At 14.8% G+C, this 13,595-nt stretch overlaps 2 protein-coding genes across 2 annotated transcripts, besides 27 other annotated features; both read right to left on the reverse strand. All coding sequences in view use genetic code 6, as the record gives it.

Annotated features, from left to right (window-relative positions):
* The first annotated feature begins 367 nt into the window (after positions 1-367).
* Positions 368-445: a microsatellite.
* Positions 375-439: a microsatellite.
* Positions 386-442: a microsatellite.
* A 259-nt stretch (positions 446-704) lies between the features above and the next one.
* On the reverse strand, positions 705-1,861 carry IMG5_106000 (hypothetical protein; the record flags this gene model as incomplete). Its single annotated transcript, XM_004035056.1, has 2 exons — positions 705-1,152; positions 1,236-1,861. The coding sequence occupies 2 exons, from the start codon at positions 1,859-1,861 to the stop codon at positions 705-707; spliced, it is 1,074 nt and encodes a 357-aa protein (XP_004035104.1).
* Positions 1,162-1,197: a microsatellite.
* Positions 1,188-1,234: a microsatellite.
* Positions 1,862-1,974: 113 nt separating the features above from the next.
* Positions 1,975-2,014: a microsatellite.
* A 57-nt stretch (positions 2,015-2,071) lies between these two features.
* Positions 2,072-2,114: a microsatellite.
* Positions 2,106-2,145: a microsatellite.
* Positions 2,137-2,167: a microsatellite.
* A 1,798-nt stretch (positions 2,168-3,965) lies between these two features.
* Positions 3,966-4,006: a microsatellite.
* Positions 3,970-4,005: a microsatellite.
* Positions 4,007-4,081: 75 nt separating the features above from the next.
* Positions 4,082-4,111: a microsatellite.
* Positions 4,085-4,111: a microsatellite.
* Positions 4,112-4,302: 191 nt separating this feature from the next.
* Positions 4,303-4,354: a microsatellite.
* Positions 4,307-4,347: a microsatellite.
* A 2,119-nt stretch (positions 4,355-6,473) lies between the features above and the next one.
* Positions 6,474-6,549: a microsatellite.
* Positions 6,487-6,541: a microsatellite.
* A 745-nt stretch (positions 6,550-7,294) lies between the features above and the next one.
* Positions 7,295-7,329: a microsatellite.
* A 1,041-nt stretch (positions 7,330-8,370) lies between these two features.
* Positions 8,371-8,425: a microsatellite.
* An 861-nt stretch (positions 8,426-9,286) lies between these two features.
* Positions 9,287-13,456, reverse strand: IMG5_106010 (hypothetical protein; the record flags this gene model as incomplete). The annotated part of the gene is made up of 9 exons (XM_004035057.1): positions 9,287-9,416; positions 9,482-9,692; positions 9,745-9,937; positions 10,001-10,087; positions 10,494-10,521; positions 11,767-11,958; positions 12,047-12,684; positions 12,797-12,997; positions 13,190-13,456. The coding sequence occupies 9 exons, from the start codon at positions 13,454-13,456 to the stop codon at positions 9,287-9,289; spliced, it is 1,947 nt and encodes a 648-aa protein (XP_004035105.1).
* Positions 10,274-10,343: a microsatellite.
* Positions 10,533-10,649: a microsatellite.
* Positions 10,542-10,601: a microsatellite.
* Positions 10,654-10,729: a microsatellite.
* Positions 10,687-10,729: a microsatellite.
* Positions 11,965-12,038: a microsatellite.
* Positions 12,706-12,788: a microsatellite.
* Positions 13,049-13,112: a microsatellite.
* Positions 13,457-13,595: the final 139 nt, after the last annotated feature.

The raw sequence follows: 13,595 nt of genomic DNA on the forward strand, positions 1-13,595 counted from the left end.
AATATATTTAACCTAATAATAAAGAACAAAATATTTTTATTAAACTATAATTTTATATATTAAATTATAAATATATGAAATAAAATTATAGACTTTAAAATAAATTAAGATATTTTATGAATAATTATAAATATTAATACTTTAGAAATTTAATTAATATGAAAATATATGAAAAATAAATTTTTAAAATAAATTAATTATTAATTTTTATAGAATTAATAGGTTTGAAATTACTAATAATTATTATTTAAGTTATTTTGGTAAAGTTAAAAAATAAAAAAAATAATAAAAAAAAATATTAGTAAAATTAATAAATATTATTTTAAAATATAAAAATAAAAAAATTAAAGATATAATAATAATTTATTATATAAATATATTTAAAATATTAAATATATATATATATATTTATATAATATTTTATATTTTTATATATATTATAAAAAAAATATATTTTATTAATATTATGTTATTAATTTTATTTTTATTATTAATAAAAATTTATAATTTTTAAATATTATATCATAATTAATATAGCTATTTAGAATCTTTTTTAAAAAAAACTTAATTTATTAGTTTTAATAAATTATGGCTTTTAATTTATTAAATAATATATATTATAATATTTTTAGTTATTAAATAATAATGAAAACAAAAATAAATATATATTATAAATGATAAGTAATAATAAGAAATATTTATTTTCATTAATATAAATTCATAAAATGCTAACTATATTTATTCAAAGTCTTATAATAATTAATAATCCTAATATCTTTATCAATATAACAAACATCAATGCAACTTAAACCATCATCATTTTTAATTAATGCATTTCCACCAAATTCTTCTAATAAACCAATCATATTTAAATCTTTATTTAGAGTTGCAAAATGTAAAGGCGTATTTCCGTGAATATCTTTTAAATTAGCATCTGCTTTATTAATTAATAAATATCTTGCACATTCATATTTCTTTTCATTTACAGCATAATGTAAAGGCGTTTAATTATATGTTTTATCTTATATATTTACTAAATGTTTATCTTTTTCAATAAAAAAACTTAAAATTTCAACAGAATCTAATTAAGAAGCTAAATGAACTGGATCACATATAGGAAATTAACTTCTAATAAAATCTAAACTATTTATTCTAATATAAAAAATAAAATAAATTTATTAAAAAAAATATATTTATATATATATATATATATATATATATATATATATATATACAATAATTTCAAAATTTCTATATTTCCTGTAATTGTTGCTTCATGTATAGGATAAAATCCATCTTTATTACTAATTGTTATATTAGCTCCATTTTTTAATAAAAATTATATTATTTCTATATTTTATTTAATAATAGCATATAAAATTGCAGTATCTCCTTTATTATTTTAATCATTTATATTAACATTTTTTTCTAAACAAAATTTTAATGCTTCTAAATTACCTAAAAAAGATGCTATGTGTAAAATTGTATTACCCTCATTATTTTTTTAGTGTAAATTAGCTCCTTATTAAATCAAATAGTCCGACATATCTTACATATTGTTTAAAATAGAAAATGATAAAGGAGTTATTTATGAATTATTATTATAATCTGACAATATATTAGCTTTATAATATGTCTTTTAAAGAATTTTATCAATCGCAGACTTATTTTATTCACTAATAAGAAAAAATATAAATGAATATTCATTTATTTTTATATTATTATATTAACTAAATGTTTTTAAATTAGAAGCAATTTTTTCATATTTTCCTTTTTAATATAATCGTTAAATTTAGTCAGTTTTGTATATTTTCCAATAATGTGTAATAGTATTTTAAAATTAATCTTTAATTTTTTTCATTTTATAATTATTAATTTTATTTTAAATATCTTATTAAATAAGTAATATAAAATATATTAATTTTAACTTAAAAAAAGTAAAAATTCATAATTATAAAAAATAATACATAAAATAAATAAATAATAAATATGAAATAAAAAATAATATGAAATATATAAATATTTATTAATTTAAATAAATTTATAAAAAAATAGATAAATAATATATATATATATATATATATATTTTTTTATATAATATAGTATTTTTTTATTTATTTAATTTTTTTTTTTTTTTTTAATTTTATTAATATTTAATTTTTTAATAATTATCTTTTTTATTTTTTATTAATATCAATTTAAATATATTTATTATTTGAAATTAATATTTTATTATATTGATTTTATTTTTCAAATTATTATTATATTCATTAAATTTTTTTATTTTTTTTTTGCATTTTATTAATTTTATTTTTATTTTTTTTAATATATAAAATTAAATTTTATTTGTATATTTTTTTTTATTACATTTTATAATGTTTAATATAATTCAATTAAATACATTCCTTATTTTTTTATAATATATATTATAATTAAAAAATAAACTATATTTTTATTTTTTTATATTTTTTATAAATTAATTTGAATTTATTTATAAAAGATAAACTTTATCTATAAAATATTATCATATTTAAATCAAATTTTATAAAATTACTATATTTTATCTAATTAAATATAATTAATAATAAAATTATAATTAATCTTTCTTAAATAAAAATCAAAACAAATATGGAAAAATTAAATTGTATTAATATATTAGTAAATTATATACATATAAATAAATAAATATTCACATTATTAATGTAATTTAATTTGAAATATTATCACTGGCATTTGGAGATGCTTCATCTTTAAATTTGAAATCAAGATTATCTAATGATAAATAATTTTAATTGTAAATTTCTTCTTAATATTCATACTCTTTAATAACCCTATTGAAATCAAACTAAGAATAAAGTTTACTTTTTTAAACATCTTCTAAACTGCATATTCTTTTTTTCGGATTAACTTAAAAGCACCCTTTCATAAACTCAATAAAAGCTTCTCCTACAGGTTCCATATTTTCTGAATGAGTATCAAAAATTATACTTTAGAATCCATTTTTAATATTATAAATTTACTCTTCTATAGTATTGGATTCAAAGGGATGTTTTTTGTAAATTAATTAATACAAAATAATACCTAATTACCAATAATCGCTTTAAAAGGAATGATTTTTTCTCTCAATTTATTCCGGTGATTAATTCTCATCTTCCAAATCTAACAAAAAGCTATTATTAATCTCCTTTTCATTTGAGATAATTTTAGAATTACCAAAATCACATAAACATACGTTATTTAATTCATCAAAAAGTACATTTTCTAACTACAAAGCTCTATATAGTATATTATTTGAATGTAATTAATTAATACAAAGAGTTATTTAGGCAATAATTTTTTAAATTTAAAGTAAACTAAGATTATTATTAACTGAAAAATCTCTCAAATTTCCATTCATTTTGAAATTAGTTACTAAATAAATATATTTTTCATCTGTAAAAGAAAACTCTAATCTCACAGTGTGTGGACTATTTAGTTTTTAAAGAATTTCTTTTTCCCTAGAAATATTTTTGATTTAATTATCATATTATATATTGGATTTTTTTATGACTTTAATAATGTATAAAACTCCTTATTTCTCACATAAATAAACTTTGCTTTATTTTGAAGATGAAAGTTTTTCTTTTATTTAAAAATCTTTTATTGATATTTAATATTATTGCGAGCATTATTTATTATTTATTATTTTTAGAGTTTCCTCTTAAGTATTTATTTCAGAAAATATTTACATTATATTCTAGTCTTCATTCATTGAAAAAAAGCCTTAAGTATTTATTTATTTTTCTTAATTTAAATTAGAATCTAAATTGGAATTTCTATTATATATAAAATCAGATGTATTTATTTTATAACGAGGTAAGATGTATTATTATTTTTTTTAAGATTATGTTTTTTAGCTTTTTTTAGCTTCATTTAACTTTTAGGTATCTGGTTTACAACAATTGTTTAAGTTTCCCATTTATTTATTAATTTTAATTTTTTTTTTTTTTAATTTTTTTTTTTTTTTAAAAAAAAAAATAAATTAATTTTTATTTTTTTCGATTAACCCCCACCATTGTATTTGTCTTAATTAATTAATATGTATTTTTTTTTTTATTTTTTTTTTATTTTTCTTTAAATTTTATTCTATCTATATATATTAAATAAAAAGGGGTAGGGGTCTATATATATATATATTAATTTTTTTAAGCTCTTAATTAATGTTAAGCAAAATTAAGAATTTTAAATATTTATAAAAGGGATTATCTATTTTTTATTTTTTAAAAAAATATCTTAATTTTACTTCAAATTTTTATAACCTTTTTTATAAATTAAAATTTCTAAATTAAAATTTCTAAAATAAAATTTATTAAAAGATATTTATTCAAAAGTAAAATATTCCATTTAAGAAATATTTTTTTTATTTGTTTATTTTTATTTTTAAAATATACATCAAATAATGTTAATTTTTTTAAAAATATATTAAGATTATAAAGGAAAATAAATTAAATAATATTTTTTGAAAAAAATCAATTTATTTTAGACATTTAAAATTTAAAAAAAAAAAAAAAAAATCTTTTTTATTTATATATTTTTTATTTTAAAAACTAAAATATTTATCATTATTAAAAAAATTAAATTAAATAAAAAAAATTATATATTGATATATATTATAATATTAATATTTTATCATACTTTATTAATTCACGTTATAAATTAAATATATTAAAATTATTTTAATTTAAAATAATAAAAATTAATATAAAAATATTTATATTATTTAATTGATTAATTTTTGTATTAATATTTTTACTAATAAAAAAAAGACTAATCATTTTATTAGAATATATATAAAGCAAAATTTAAATATTTTTTTAAAAAGCAATATCTTCAATAATAATTTTAAATTATATTTTTTCAAAGTTTAATATTAACAATTTTATTTTTACTAATAATATATTTATTTTTAATTTTTAAAATTATTAATAAAACAAATATTATATAAAATCATATTGATTAGTATTTATTTTATTTAAGATAAAGAAAAAATTTCAATATAGGGAAAATGAATTAATAAATTAATTATTGTAGATAAAAAGATTATGGAATAAGCATTACATTTTGGTTTTATGATTAATATAACTTCTTATTAAATAATTTAACTCATATATTAAAAGTAATAATTAAGAATAAACATCATAATATTAAACCTATATTAAAATAATTAAGATAAAAATATCCTTATCATAGAGTAATATTTTGTTTTTAACATCTTAAATGAGAAGATATTATTTTCATTTTATTTTATATATAGAAAAAAAATAAAAAAAAATATCCAATTTATTTTATAATATATAATATTATAGTAAATTATTTTATTCTTTTTTTTTATTTATTATTTTTTTACAAAAGAAATTAATAAAATTTTAAATTAATTTTTTATTTTTAACTATAATATATCAAAAATAATTAATACAAAAAAATGGTTAGATTATCAGATGCATTTCCCCCAGATTCCAAAAGCAACAACACTAAAATATCACAAATACATTAAAAACTAGAAAAAATAGACTTAAAAAAACACTATAAAATAACCCTGAGGGAAAATGTAAGCATTGAAGACATTGAATAAATAAAGATTTTACACAAGGAATGGTTTCCACTCCCTTACAGTGATGAATATTACAATGGTATGGTAAAAGGAACAATTAAATGTATAATAGCTGAATTAAATATTACATAAGGGAATAAAATAATAGTCGGATGTTTACTATATATGTGTAAACAAGCAAAGCTAAAAATATTGAAATTCAAATATAAATATTTATTGAATAATTATTTAAGTATATATATAACTACATTAGGAGTAATAAATGAAGTAAGAAAAATGGGAATAGCGTCAAAAATGATGAATTATTTGAAATAAACATATGAAAATTCTTAATAAGTAGAGTATATATATTTACATATAGTTACTTATAATTAAAGTGGTGCTAAGTTTTATGAAAAAAATGGGTTTATAAAAATAATTGAAAAAAAAAATCATTACGATAATATTGAAGGGAAACCTTTTAATGCTTATGTTTATGTTTTATTTTTAAATGGAGCAGAATAAACATAAGGTTTTATTTAAAATGTTATTTAAATAGTTAAATAACCTTTTTTTTCAATTTTAAGGCTCTTTTTATGAAAAAATATTGTTTGTATTATATTGTATAAAATATTATATATTTGCATTTTAAATATGTTATTTTTATTATTATTTTTGTTTATTATATAATATATCTTATTATATATATTTATTTTACTCAATTAATTATTTTTGAAAAAAAATGATAAAATATTGTTAAAAATTAAAAAGAAATATAAAAATATATTAAATAATATTTATTTTTTAACTAAATAAGATTATTAAACATTTATTAAAATAAAAATTAAAAAGAATATATTTAGAAATTTAAAAATATTCTGTTAAATTTAAATAAAATTGTTTAAAATTATAAGATTTATAAATATATATATATATATATATATATATATATATATTATATATATATATATAAATTTATATTGTTCTATAAATTATTATATTTATTTATAACATTTATTATAAATTTTAATTATATACTAATAATATATTATATTATTTATGTCAATATTTAATATTTTATTTAAGATTAAATTTATATAGAACAAATATTTTTATAATTTCTAATTATCATAATTTACTTTAATATATTATTTTTTTATTATAAACTTATATATTATATTTAATTTAAAATTAATATGATTAGTTATTATGTTTTTTTCATTTAACATAATAATTATAAATAATTAATTTTATATATTATTTATTATAATTTTATTTTTTACCATTTTTGATGCTAATTTTTATTATTTAACTTAATAAAATTCATTTTTTCATTTGTATTTTATTAAATTAAAATATTAGTATTTTTAATTTATTCTAACATAATAATTTTAAATCAAATTTTACTTTTAGTTAATTTGATTTTAAAAAATGTTTAATCATAGTATATAAATAAAATATAAACAAATAAAAAATTATATAATATTTAATAAATTTTAATATAATTATTTTAAACAAATAATAATAAAAAAATATATCTAATTTTTATAAAATATATGAAATTGTTTTGTAATTTTATTATTTAAAAAAAAATATTTGCATTCTTTATTCTGTTTTTAAATCTATGAATTTTTTCTTTTTTTATTTTATGTTTTATTGTAAATGTGTTTATGCTATAAATTTATATATATAATTTTATAATGCTTAATATTAATTTTGTTATCAAAATTATGAATTATCTTTAAATTTTGAATTACTTTTTTTTCTAACTAAACTTTAACTTCCATCATAATAAGTATTTCTTTTTTATATTAAATTTAAAGACTTTAAGATTTATTATGAATTTTTTTTTTCTGTTTTAACTGGTGAATTATTTTCCGAAACTTCTTATAAAATATCCAAAGGAGCAATATATTATGGATTAAAAAAAGTAATTCCTTAAACATTTAATTATTTCGTATTAGTTTATATTTATTAAATATTATGTAATGTTTAGCTTTTAGCTTTCAAAACATTATTATTAGTATTATAATTAATACTAAAAGTATTATTAATTTTGTTATTGTTTTTATTAAAATTCCTACTACTATTATTTAAGTTATTTTATTTATTATTATTTATATCTTAAACATTATTTTTATTTGAAATAATATTATTACTATTAATATCTTATTCTAGTGATTAATTACTATCTTAATAAGAATATTAAATTTAATTTTTTTAAAATAATTTTTAAATTCATTTTTTCTATCATTTAGAATTTTTTTTTAAAAATCTTAACCTGAAGAAGCTTATTGGCTTTTAAAATTATTCAATGAAACAGCACTTTTTCTCACTTTAAATCTATTAATTGATTTTTTTTTTTAATCTAATTATTAAAAAATATAGTTTAATAAAACATTTTTTTTTTTTATCCTTATAATTTATTATCATTATTTAATTATTACAAAACTTAAGTTTTATATTAAATTTATTAATAAATTTATTATATTTGAGTATTCTAAGAAAACTGAAAACACACTGATTCTTTATTATTATTTTAATTAAAAATATCATTAGAAGAAACACTATTTTTTTCTAAAGGATATTCAACATAATTTCCATATCTGTTATCAATATTTGATAATTTTCTGATTTTATTTAACTTTATGTGTATTTTTTCTTATATATTATTATTTTGATAAGGTATTTCCTATTATGAGAATTGTAAATTCGGTATATTACTATCACTAAAAGCATATTAATTGAAACTTTAAGAACTTGATTTGTTAAATATAATACCTTTTCTAATATCTTTTAAAATTATTATTATTATTATTATTATTATTATTATTATTATTATTATTTTTAATTATTTATGTTTTTTTTATTTTATAATTTTAATCTATTAAAATAATATTTTCTTTTGAATAGCTATCAGGTATACTTTTTTATGACATAAATTATTTATTAACTAATTACTTTATTTATTTATCTAATTCTATTTTTGTAGATTATCTTGTAAGAGCTACTTTAGCTTTCCTTTTTTTTTACCATTCGCCTTTTATTTATAATTCTTCTTATAATTTTTATATCACACCATATCCTCTTGTTAAACTAAATAGATTCTTTAATTATTTTATGATTATATTTAATTTATATTTAATATAAAAAAATTACATCTTTTTTCAATAAGTAAATTTCAGCATTTTCACTAACACATATAGCTTATTATTATCTTAAAGGAATTTAATTAAGTATTTCTTCTTCTCCAAAATAAGAATTAGTTCCAATTAAACTAATAGCAATTCTTTTATTTTTATTGACATTTTTTTAAAATTTAATAGCCTCAAGTTCATCTTTATCCTATGAATCTTTTTTTTATTCATCTTTTGTTTAATTTTCATTATATATTTGTGATATTTCGACTTCTCCTTCTTTTATAAAATACACAAAACGGCTCAAATCTCCTTCTTAATATACTATATTTTTGTTTTTATAATTTACAACTTTGATTAAATTTAAAATATTTAAAAGTTTAGGATCTGGTATTGTCTTAAAGAAAAAATAAGATTTTAAAAATTCAACTTTCTATTTTAATAAATTATTATGATATTCAGCCAATATTAAGTCGAAACTTTCTTTATTTAAAGTCATTAAATAGCCTCCTTTTTTACATACTATAGTACCCGCTCTTTATATATTTTTTTATTTTTTATTATATTTATTTTAAAAAAATCACCTTCTTTATCCTTTTAATATAGCTATTTCACCAAAAGATTCTCCTGCAGTAAAAGTTTTTACATAACTCATATTTGGGAATAGTCTTTTTAAATATTCTTCGTATGTTTCATATATTTTTGTTGTACTTTTTATATATTATATATATATATATATTATACTTAATTTTCTTTATAAAAATAATTAATATACTTTTCGTTTTCTTAAGATAATACAGTTTATTCGATTTCATCTTACAAAGGAACAAATTTAGATTTTAAAAATTACCATTTACTTTAATTTTATTTGATATTGTTATTATTTTCCTTTGGGTAACTATCAAAACTTTCATCTTTTATAATATTTGGCATTAATAAATCTAATTCTCCTTATATAACTATGTAAAAAGTAAATCCAAAGTCACCTTTTATTAAATAAAAGATATATATTGCTTATTTTTTTTTATTTTTTTTTACCATAATTAAATAATACTTTTCTTTCTGGAATATATTAAATTTTCAAGTTTTCTAATAGTTTACTATTACAAACTTTAATTTCAAGCATTCGTTTATTTTTTTAAAACATATGAAGCCCATATATAGCATTCATTAAAAAGTTTTATTCATTTTTTGTTTTGATAGTTTATTTTTTAAGTATATGAATTAAAACCTAATTTTTTTAAAATATATTATAAATATAATTAAAAATTAAATCATTTTTTTTTATTTTTACTTGTTAATCAGTTTCGTTTGAAAAATCTATTTATTCTTTTCTTAATAATTATTAATAATTTTTGAAGGGTTAAGTTGCATATTAAAGCTTTTTAATAAACATTTAAGCTATTTAATTTTAATGGATGCTAAGTTATTAATTATTATTGGTTTAATTTAAGATTTCAAGTTAATTTTCAATCATTTATTGATGTGATAAATTTTATTTAAATAATAAAAGAAATATATTGTAATTTTAATGTTATTTTTTATTATAAATTAAAAAATAATAGTTAAATAATAATTATTTAATTGAAATAGTAAAATAAAATATCAATTATTTTATTAAAAATTATAATAAAATATACATTTAAATTATAAATAGAAAATTAAAACAATTAAATTTATAAATTCATTTATTTAAATATGTTAAAGTGTTTGCGAAAAATATACTAAAAATATATAAATAAAAATTTTTATAAAATAATATAATAATAATATAAATAAAAAATTACAATTTGTTAAATAGTAAATTATTTTTTACTATATACACAATTAATAAAAAAAAAATATATTAATATAATTTATTAAAATATATAATATTTATAATATATTAACAAAAAAAAAATATAATAATGTTATATATAATAAATTAATATTTTAAATATATTGAAAATAATATATACAAAAAAATTTATATATGAAAAAAAATATAAATATAAATATAAATATAAATATAAATATAAATATATTATATATTTAAATAAAATAAAAAAAAATTTAGTATTTTCTTTTTTTATTATTATTTTTTTAAAATTAAAATAGAAAAAATTATTATTATTATTTAGTTTCTATATTTTTATATTTTTATCTCTATAATAATAATTTCTTAGATTTTAAAATTTTTAAAATAATGGCAATATTACTGTTTTTATTTTAAAACTATTTTTTTATTAAAATTTTTTATTTATATTTTTTAGAAAAGTCAAAAAAAGATAAAAAAAAATCAATTACAAAAAAACATTAATTTTTATAATATAAAATAAAAATATTCATATTTTATAATCTTCCTAAATAGAATAGCTATATCCTTTTCTATCTACTGTAATAGGTGCAATAAATTCACTTTATGGTATTATACATAATTTAAGTATTGGAAATTTATTTGGTTTTTTCATTTTAAGTCCTTAATGTTTTATATAAGTAATAATAACATCAAATGGTATATTAGAATTATTTTAAATATAATAAAATCCAAATCCTTTTTTTATATCAATATCCGAACATTTCATCACATTATTTACATTTCTTACTGATTTTAACTATTTTGACCCCTTTGCGACTTAAATTAGACATTATTCAACCAAATTAGGCACTTTGGTTTTACTAATAGGTTTAATATAGACCTAATCAACACCATATGAACTAAAAACATACTAAGTTGTAATACTTTAATTCCAAAAAACTTTACATTAAACAATATATGTGCCCGGCTTTAACTCGCATTTAATATAAGTATCCCTGTCTCTTTTAAGAAGAGAATCAACGAAACTATATTTACCTATACCTTCCTATTTAGATACTAAAATCCTACTAGGAGAATATTAAATATCCATCTAATCAAAGAAATTTCTTTTACTTTTCTAAACTATAGAAAAATAGTAAACACCCTATTTTTAAACTTGAACTTCAAAAAGTTTAGAGTTTTTATTGTTTGAATTTTCGACTTTAAAACTTGAATAAAGAAAATTCTCATGTAAATAACAAAAACAAACATCAGAAAAATACTTGAAAAAATCATCCAGCCTCATAAAAAAAACACCATCATCAGTGGCATGTACTCTAAGTTATTCTTTCAACTCTTAGTACCATAAATTACTAGAGTCTGAAAAATCTCCATTCCATTCTTTTTTAGCCCAAGGATTTCGTAATTTTATTAATGTAATTTTTCCCAAAGTTCTGTGTATAATATCTTTGATACTAAAAATATATATAAATATATATATATATATATATATATATATATATATATATATATATATATAAATATAAATATATATTTTTTTACGATATAATACTATATGCATGTGATTAAACTAAGCCTAATCTATTTGCTTTTGATTAAGAAAGTTCATCTTCATCATTTGCTCCTGCAGTGATAATAAAATTATTATTTTTATCTTCTACAGATTCTTTTATTCTTTTTATTAAATCCTAATTTACTTCTCCATTTTCGTCCCTTGTCATTTCACAAATTGTAGGAGCACCTGTTAAATCTCTTAAAGCTTCTCTACAATATCCACTTTCGATATTATAATAATTTTTAAATAATTTTGCATAAGCTTTTTCTAACAAAAGAACCCATAATTCATTTATTCCATTTGATTTTGTAAATATTGGTTTATTATCTTTACAAGGAATTAAATCATCTAAAGTAACAGCCTACCATTCGCCATCGTAACATATCTTTACACAATAAATACCATAATTATTTACTATTCGAGTTATAAATAATTCCAAAATTCGTTGAGGTTATTGTGCTAAACTTGATAATGAAGCTAGAAAATAACAATCACCTAAAGCTCCTTATTTAATATCGTATGGAGATATTAATTTTCCTAATCCGATTCTACTTGAATATATTGCTTAGGTTTTTGAAAATATATGATATGTATTATTATCGAAAAATTGAGAAGGTCTTTTCCACTAATTATTTAAAATCCAAAAATATATATATATATAAAAATATATTATAAATATATATATATATATATATATATATATATTTATATATATATATTTATATATATGCTTTTACTTCTAACTTTTACCACTAACTATATCTTGGATAAGTTTTATCTGTAATGATTGAATCACCACAAGGAGGAAATTAAATATCAGTAAATTATTGAGAATTACTTTATTTTAAAGTATTAAGATTTTTTATAAAATATTCAAGGCCTATTATATTAGGATGAGGTTCACAAATTTAATTAGATTATAATGTAGACGATAAAAGCTAATAGTTTTATAAATATTAGTTGTTTTATTATTATTACTTTAAGTATAAATTATTATTATTATTATTATTATTATTATTATTATTATTATTATTATTATTATTATTATTATTAATTTAATAATTATTATCTTGCTATATAATTATTTAATTTATATTTTAATTGTTATAGTTTTAACTATATATTTTTACTTCTTTATTCTCTTATTTTTTATCAATTTTTTATTAATCTAAGTTTATTTATTTATCAAAACCATTTTTTCTTATATCTGGATATTTATTATAATTAATAGATTTTATATCTTTATTATCTTCAATAGGATTATTTATTTAATCAATTTTTTTATGTGGATTTTCATTTATATTCATGAAATCTATAAACTCTTTAATGTATAAATATTTATTTCTTTCTGTGAATAAAGCAATAGCTAAAATATCCTATTCTTCAGTATCTAGCATAATTTTATTTTAACCTAAATATTACAATAATTACTCAAATTAAATACAATCATTTCCTCCATATATTTATTTTAAATTATTTATGTTTATTTGTTTATTTAAATGCATTTATTTTAACTATTTTAATTTTTGAAGCAGT

Source organism: Ichthyophthirius multifiliis, assembly GCF_000220395.1.
Source record: "Ichthyophthirius multifiliis unplaced genomic scaffold scaff_1120509250877, whole genome shotgun sequence".
NCBI lineage: Eukaryota > Ciliophora > Oligohymenophorea > Hymenostomatida > Ichthyophthirius > Ichthyophthirius multifiliis.